Raw genomic sequence first — 9,029 nt, 5'->3', positions numbered from 1 at the left:
TTATCTTGTGATTTACTTTTATGTTGTTACCTTGTAATTTACATTCAAGTACTCATTATCATCATCATTGTACAAACTCATCATGCATGTTTATTTATTTGTTATTTATTTTATTGTCATCATACACTAAAAACAACAAAAACATGATAAAATGGTAAGACCAAAAATATTCACTCCACTCTTAATCAACTTGGACTTAGAGAATTTCATCTTAAGACCTTTGCTCGGAGGTCTTCCTTTACTCTTTGTGATACTTTGTAAGCACTTGGATTTTCATCCGTAACTTACATGCATGTTATAAGAATGGCATCATGGCACCACCTTAGGGGGACATGTTTGTAAGACCATTATCCTTTGTTTAGCTTAGGTCACTTTTGCACACAAAAGGCTTTCTCTTGGGCTACCTTACAATGAGACTCTTTAATTTCTTGTTGGTCACTTTGCATTCATGTTGCATAAGTCAAATTTCATAATTAAATAAAAGAAACCCTTGATTCAACATCAAGTGGCATTTTTATAATCAAATTCAAAACACTTAATAATTACGATTATTATTGTGCGCCACGAGCCTTAAGTGGTGGAGAATGAGTGAGAATGGAACATTCCTACCCTTACTCTGATTATTTTGGACGCAAGACGATTGGCTTGTTGTCTAGAATAATCACCTCCGCCCATAGACTTTAGTATAATATAATCACAAACATTCTTTCATAAAACCCTTATTCAAGGTAAAAACAATACAACTCATCAAACTCTTTTTTGTGCCTTAGGGCATCATTCCGAAAACCCTTTATTTCAAAGGTAAAATCAACCAACACACAAATATTTTCTACTCCGAACAATGGAGCTCTGATTTCTCATCCCCGAATGAGTGATACGTAGGCACAAGAGCTCTAATCCTTGGCGAGCACTATAATAACAAAAACATCCCCTTCTTTTTCACACATTCTTTTGAAAATAAAACAATAATAGATAAATCCCATGTATGTAAAACAACCCAAATGGTTCCCATGGAGTACCATGAACGTAAGGGGTGCTAATACCTTCCCCTTACGTAACCGACTTCCGAACCCAAATCTCGGTTGCGAGACCGATTCCTTATTCTCTTTTAGCGCTTCCCGTGCGCGTCTCTTTTCTGAGGGTTTTATCGACTATTTCCCTTCTCCTCTCCGATAGAGGTAAACAAAATAAAATTCGGTGGCGACTCTTCTGACTTTACCTCTCTTTGGCATTCTCTTTAGTCCCGATTTCGTTATTGTGAAATCCCGGTAGCGACACTTGGGTTTTATCGATATTTCCCCTTTCTTTTTTATGAATAAATAAAGTTCGATGACGACTCTGTTCAGCCCATCAGGCAACCGTGCGATTACGCTTCGCTAGGTCGTGTTCTCATTTTTTCAAGGTGCGACAATGTGGAACACGGTGTTCCAGCAGGTGTGTAGTGCAACATTTGACCCTCGTCAACAAGCCATGATAGATGTTGTTAGGTGCTAAGTTTATGATTGTTTTAATCAGATTCGTTGCTATTTTTTAACAATGAATTTATGTGGATTTGTTTGTTAAATATTTACTTAGATCAATTCAATTTAAATGGAGGTTTAAATTTGAATTTGAATCATAACAAATCATATCTTTTGGAGATTTTTGTGGAAAAACAAATCACAACCAAATCTTCTATATTTATGGATGTGACTTTATTCAAGAAAAAAGCCTAGAGTTAGCATTGCTATATAAGGAGATTTAAACCCAGAGTTTGAGATGTGCATGTTTTGAAGACTCTTTGTGTTAGGGTTTTTATTTTTTGAGTATTTACTTGAGTTATTATCGTGCACCACTCTAGCGTCTGAATCCATAACTTAAGGCATAAAGTTTGGTTTTAGTTGAGTTGTAAAACTTTGTTTCAAGATACTAATTTTATAAGCTTGAGAACGAAGTATTTGTGTTAATTGAACACCACATTATTGCTTCATTCAAAATGCATAATAGTTGGTTTGTTTAGTTGAGTTATACTCAATATTCATCATTGTGTTTATTGATGTTGATCACTTGAGATTAATGATTGAGAAAAAGGGAGAAATGGTTCTCATATTTAGGGGAGTACTAAATAGAAAGATATTATGGTATAATTAAGAAGAGAGACATTGAACAACGAGCTTGTTCATCTAAGACACTTTATACTAATTATATAGAAGATTGAATTTTCTTTATTGGGTAGAGTGCCCCCCCAATGTAGGTGCGATTTACACTGAATTGGATTAACAATTAATGTGTTATTTATTGCTTTTCTGCTTCATCATATTGTATAAATTAATATGTCATAACTTGGTTGCGTAATTGGTTTTTACTTTCTAGTATACAATGTCCCATGCACCGTGTCTGACATCCGTCTCCAAAATATATTATTTTTCATAAATTAGTTGTATATGTTGTCCCATGCATTTGGTCAAACATCTGTCCCCTTGAGAGCAAAATTTCAAAATGAAAATGGTGGAAACATTAAAGGTTGCGCGATCTAGTGACATACTTTCTTCTTCAAGGACGGTTGCTCACTGAAGATCTAATAGAGAATTCTAGTAGCCAATTAATTCAGTCTGATATTGAAGAGGGGTGCTTACAAACAGTTAGACACTCAAGTAAGTGTGAGGTTTTATGTTAGAACAATATGCACCTAAAATAAATATGACCTTTAACTTTTATACCATATTCCATAGGGTTTGAAGGCTCTAGAAGCTTCATCCAGTGACATATATCTCCCAAGACATTTGTCAAGTAATCAAACAATCTCGATATTCAACCATTCATAAAGGCCTTGGTGATCTCTATATTCAACCATTCATAAAAGCCTTTAATTTCATTGTTCCTTATGAACCATTATCCCATTTAGATTCATGTGGGTTTGAAGTCAATCTAGACCAAAAACATTATGCACACTTAGTTTTTTTTTTTCCATCCACTAAAGAGTAGTTTTTTCTTTTTCTTCATCCACTAAAGAGAGCTGGTTTATGGTCAATTTTTGATCCAAAATCACCCTTCTAAACTTTATTTCCTTCCATTTTCATTCAAATAAGTGATTTCACATATTCTTTAGTTTTCTTCTTCATGATTTCGTCGTCTTAGTGCGACCTTGTGTTGGTCGTCGTCTTATTGCATCGTTATTTTGTTTTTCCGTCTTGGTGCGTGTTTATTCGATTAGATTGACATATTAATTTCAATTCAGTGCATATTCAATCAATGACTTTGACGTCGTTAACGATGCAGACTCCGAGACATATATATATTCCGAGCATTTCAATTTCGTCATATTTGTAAGGTTTGTCACATTTGTAGGCATTTTATACTATTAACGTGGATATGCTTTGAATTTGTTTGCAGATTCATCCTTTTCAATTTATAACAATTTTAAATTTATATTATTAAATATATTATATCAATTTGAATAAATATCGTTTTAATAAAAAAAAATCAAAAGATTAACGATACACACACTTCAATATATATTTTTTATTCTCTAAAATTGATATTGATCTCCCAAATCAATAAAAAAAGGTGTCTTAAATTTGTATATGGTTAAATTCCAACAAAATTACTATCTTTTTAATTTTTCATCCTAACTTATTTTGTGCGGACCCGAAATAGTTGCAACTTGTAGTTGTAGGTGCTCGCTCGCTAATATCGCAATAAATTGGAAATTGGAATTGAAACCATCGTCACTCTCAAACCTGCGCCTCTCTTTCTTTATTCTCGAAAAGCTTTCAGACCCAAAAAGCAGAGAAGAAAAAAGCATTCAACAACGGAGAGAATAATGAGGCCATCCATGCTCAGATCCATCCACTCAGCCGTGTCTCGCAGCCGCTCTCACCTAGCCCGCCGTGGCTATGCCACCGAACCGGTCCCAGAACGCAAGGTGGCCATTCTCGGCGCTGCCGGCGGTATCGGTCAGCCCCTCTCTCTTCTGATGAAGCTCAACCCTCTCGTTTCAACCCTATCTCTTTACGATATCGCTGGAACCCCCGGTGTTGCCGCCGATGTTAGCCACATCAACTCCAGATCTGAGGTACCGTACATTTTCTATGCAGATTCAATCGCTTTTGATGGTTTTCTACGTATATTCAATTGATTTTTCTGCTTATAACTCTAGATCTGATGCAACCTCTATTTTTTCTATGTTATTGTACATTCTTCTGTTGTACCTTCTGCAGTTGCATGCTAATTTTACTTTTGTGTAATGTTGTTGAGCTATGAATTGATGTTTTTTTGTTTTCTATGCGGTTTTGATTGCAGGTTGCTGGGTACGCAGGTGAGGAAGAGCTTGGTAAAGCTTTGGAGGGTGCTGATGTTGTTATTATTCCTGCTGGTGTGCCAAGAAAGCCTGGAATGACTCGTGATGATCTTTTCAACATTAATGCCGGCATTGTCAAGTCACTTGCCACTGCTATTGCTAAGTACTGCCCCCATGTGAGTGTCTGTTTTCCTTGAGTTGCTTTTTGTTGTTTGCTCGACTCTTTAGTGTTTTGCTTTGGGTTTCTATGTAAAAACATCTATACTTGCTTGGCCCAATGAGAGAATTTCATTGCATTTGGTTGCAATAGTCAGTTAATTTCCTTTTAGTTAACTTTATTATGGACTTAGCGTGTGTTTGGTACTGCGGAGCCAATAATTGATTCTAAATAAAATCATTCTGGCTAAAAAGTGAGGGATTTATGTTTGACTACATTCATGCAAAAGTGAGTTGAAAAAGGAATTTCAGTGTAAAAACCACGATTAGACCCTTAAACTACAAATCCCAACTACTAATAGAATCAATTCTGAAAGTCATAATCAATTCTACTTTTGATGAACTAAACACTTCAAAATAGATTCTACACCTCTAGAATTGCTTTTACCTCTTCCAAAATGAAAGCAAAACACAATTAAGCGTATTTCATTGGTTTCAAAATTTATTCTTGATGACCAATAATAATTAGAATTGATTGACATATTGTTTTTTTATATCCATCGAAAGTAAAGGATTTATTAGTTGGAAATTTGGAAACCAATTAAGTGTATTTAATAAATTGTTATTAGTAAATGTATATAGGTCCTGTTCTATTTGATACTGACTATTTTTTACATTTGGAATCAGGCCCTTGTTAACATGATAAGCAACCCTGTGAACTCCACAGTTCCCATTGCTGCAGAGGTTTTCAAGAAGGCAGGAACATACGACGAAAAGAGATTGTTTGGGGTTACAACCCTTGATGTGGTTAGGGCCAAAACTTTCTATGCTGGGAAAGCTAAAGTTCCAGTTGCCGGTATGTAAATTGTAATTGTCTCACAATTAGATTAATATCTTACTCCTTTGTTTCAATTTGCATCAAGATGAAACAAATGGGGATTAGATTATTGAGTCTTATTTAAGCTTCAAAATTTTTGCAAAGAAATTCCAACATAATCGTAGTGGTTTTTTTCGAAGAAGAGGGTGGTGGATGGGGAAAAAGATTGATTTTGCATTTCTTTCTACTGCAGATCAATTTGCTTTTAGTTGTATAACATTTGATTTTTCTGCAGATGTGAATGTACCTGTCATAGGAGGCCATGCAGGAGTTACTATTCTTCCACTATTTTCTCAGGTAATTCCCTGCTCTTTAACATGACATTTTAATACTTCTAACGTGTATTTCGGCTTTCTAGCATTGCTATGCTTGATATGTATGTGATCTATTAACTGTTTTCCCCTTGTATAGGCAACACCTTCTGCCAATCTGAATGCTGATGTCATTGAGGCTCTAACAAAGAGGACTCAAGATGGAGGAACAGAAGTTGTGACTGCCAAGGCTGGAAAGGGTTCTGCAACTTTGTCAATGGCGTAAGTCTTGGTTTAGTCATGTATACACTAATGTCATTCTCTATAAACACTATTTATTCAATGATTATGATTCCGTGATGAGTAAAAGCATTTGCATGTTTCTCGCAGTTATGCTGGAGCCATATTTGCTGATGCTTGCCTCAAAGGTCTTAATGGAGTTCCAGATGTTGTTGAGTGCTCATATGTGCAATCCAATATCATCAGTGAACTTCCTTTCTTTGCTTCCAAGGTGATTTAAACTGCAACAACTCTTATGTTTCTAATTTTCTTCTCCCAATATTTAAAGGTTCATTCTCTTGTTATTTGCCGATGCATTAGGCTTATTTTCTTTTAATGTGTTCATAGAAATGCTGATCCATGATGACTGGCTGCTTTATTTTTTTACATTGACTAAAATATTGAAATATTTTACAGGTGAGGATTGGGAAGAATGGTGTTGAGGAAATTCTGGGCTTAGGTTCTCTCTCAGATTTCGAGCAAGAAGGTCTCGAAAAACTCAAGTCTGAACTAAAATCTTCTATTGAAAAGGGAATCAAATTTGCCTCCCAGTAATCAAACATGTGATACATTTCCAGCAGGTTGCTGGTTTTTCCTTTCCATTTTGAACCAATTCAAATTTTGCAAATTCAGAACCATTGTTTGTAATGTTGCCGGCATAGGCGGTGGCTTTGTTTTATTTATTTATAGAGCAGGTATACTATTAGGTAAATAATAATTAATTCCGCTAGCGGTTTATTGCCGCAGGGATTGAAATTAAAACCAGTTTTAGATTGGCCTTTCCATTCATAATGGCCCCCTTCACCAATAGTATGGTTTTCATCTAATGCAATTTGAAGAGTGATGTGCACTTTTTTATCATTTAATTTTCTCTAGTTTTATTCACAATGGACGGTATTTTTGATGGGGGCTTAAAGCCCGTAAATGTTTTAAAACTAGTGTATTTTGTGTTTATAAATTAGATTATAATCAGTTTGCAATTATAAATCAATTTTATAGTTTAAATTCATTTAAAATTAATTATTTTAATTTTATAAAAAAATAATTAAATATTATTTTTTTAATAATATTCGGAAATACTTATTTTAAAAAAATCTTTTATTTTTCTGAAAAATAGTAAAAAATAAGAAACTTTTTTAAAATTTTTTTTGGCAAAAAATAATTTAAATAATTTATTTTAATTTTAATTTTTTTGGGAAAAAAAATTTCAGAATAATTTTTTAAAGAAATTTTTTCAGAAAATTAAAAATTTCAGAATAAATTTTTTTTTTACATAAAAAGTTTCAGAATAATAAAATTGAAAATATGGGAAAAAAAGTCATTACAAAAGCTTTTTTATTCTGAAATTTTTATTTTTCAACAATTTTTTCAGAATTTTTTTATTTCAAAAAATAATTTTTTATTTTAAAAAAAAATTTATTTAGGTTTATATATTGCTCAAGCCTTCTTCAAGAACTAAAGAAAAAATAATTTAATTGAAATATATTGACAGGATAAAAGAATTTTATACATAATAGACGTTAGGATTGAAACGAATATGATTTTAATCCCAAAAAAAAATGTAAGTGGGCCTATAAGAGGATTAAATCAACCAAAAATGGCCCAAAATTTTATACTAGCAGTTAATAATAGACAATAGGATTGAAACGAATTTGATTTTAATCCCAAGAAAAAATGTAAGTGGGCCTATAAGAGGATTAAATCAACCAAAAATGGCCCAAAATGCTTATCATCCCCTCAAAGTGGATTGTGTATACAAAGTCTCAGCTTGGAAAGAGAATAGAAAGTAAAGTAGGAGTGCTGCTATCTGCATGAGGTGAATAAGTATAAAGTTAGATGGTAATTAATCACTTCTCGCGAATCACGTGGCAATAAAGTTAGATGTTTTTTTGGCCTATCACATGAAGCATATGTAAGAGAAGAGAATTGAATTTAAAGATCCTTGAACGAGTTTCATAACTATTGTAACTCACGTGTTAGAGATGCCAATGACCCGTATTCAACCTCAGTAGAAAATCTAGAGATAGTGTGTTCTTTCTTTGACTTCCAAACATATCAAAGAAGAACCAAGCAAAACATAAAACTCGTGACTAATTTTCTTGTGCCAGGACATCTAGCTCAATCAGAGTTTACATATGCAAGGAGCTTGAATGCACCGATAACTGAGAAGAAAACCCCTCTAGAGGGAGAAGATTTTATGTATCTTAAGAGGCGTATGGCTGCATCATAATGGGGGTGTAAGAGGTTTAAAAAGGAACTGGCTAAGATGTTGAACTGCAAATGAGATATTAGGTCTTCTATTTGTGAGATAAATCAATCTACCAATGAGTTTTCTATAAGTGGTAGAGTTAACAATATGAGTGCCTTCAAAAGTAGAAAGTTTGAGGGAAGGGTCAAAAGGAAAAGAGAAAGGATGAGAGCTTGGAATACCATTTCCTGTTGGTCCGTTCCAAACCATAAATGGATTTATGGAGTTTGCACACTTTGGAAGAGAAAGATGCAGAATGACCTGGTGGGAGAGTCATGTAAACCTCTTCTTGGAGCTCCCAATGCAGGAAGACATTGTTGACATTTGTAATGCCCCCAAATTTACCCTTCATTTTTCCTGGAAGCATGGGATTATGTTTTACACTTCATTAGCATCATATTAGGTCATACTCATTGCATACTGCATTAGTGACATGGAGATCAGGTTTTGATCGATCACTCCTTAACAGAAGGAGCCCACACAAAGCAAGATTGAGAATTGGACTTCATTTTCTAAGTATACAAGTCTCAAGGGTCTCAGGGGGTACAAGTATCTTATTATGGTCCTCAGTTCATCAGTGAAGGATTCAAAGCTATCAGAGTGTTCATCTTGATTTAATCAGAAATTAGGGTTTCATGGCTACCTGCAACAGGAAATGTTTGGTTGGAAGTAGAGGAGCTCATCCATGTCATGATTAGAGAGACATCTTGGCCTAGGAAGATTCACAATTATCTCAGAAAGATCCATTGGCAATCAGTGCAATCAGTTCCTGATCATTTTGCCCTAAAACTAGGGTTTGGTATAAAATCAGTTTATTTATGATTCTTTGGGTGAAACTCTTTTCCATGACCCTCCATATGTCCACAAGGGTCTACATACAAAAAATCAGCTCTTTATTTGAGCTAGAAGTGCTTCAATTGATCAATGGAATCGGGAATC

At 34.3% G+C, this 9,029-nt stretch overlaps 1 protein-coding gene across 1 annotated transcript; it reads left to right on the top strand.

The window, feature by feature from the left end:
• Positions 1 to 3,608: 3,608 nt before the first annotated feature.
• LOC127075368 (malate dehydrogenase, mitochondrial) lies at positions 3,609 to 6,703 on the top strand. The gene is made up of 7 exons (XM_051016849.1): positions 3,609 to 4,054; positions 4,282 to 4,455; positions 5,123 to 5,291; positions 5,548 to 5,609; positions 5,724 to 5,845; positions 5,954 to 6,074; positions 6,260 to 6,703. Exons 1-7 carry the CDS (start codon positions 3,803 to 3,805, stop codon positions 6,395 to 6,397), a joined length of 1,038 nt encoding a protein of 345 aa, XP_050872806.1. The 5' UTR covers positions 3,609 to 3,802; the 3' UTR covers positions 6,398 to 6,703.
• The last annotated feature ends 2,326 nt before the right edge of the window (positions 6,704 to 9,029 follow it).

The sequence above is a fragment of the Lathyrus oleraceus genome, chromosome 4 (assembly GCF_024323335.1).
Source record: "Lathyrus oleraceus cultivar Zhongwan6 chromosome 4, CAAS_Psat_ZW6_1.0, whole genome shotgun sequence".
NCBI classification, from domain to species: Eukaryota; Viridiplantae; Streptophyta; class Magnoliopsida; order Fabales; family Fabaceae; genus Lathyrus; species Lathyrus oleraceus.
The sequence above is the reverse complement of the archived record's forward strand: the minus strand, read 5'-3'. Positions and strand labels throughout refer to the sequence as shown.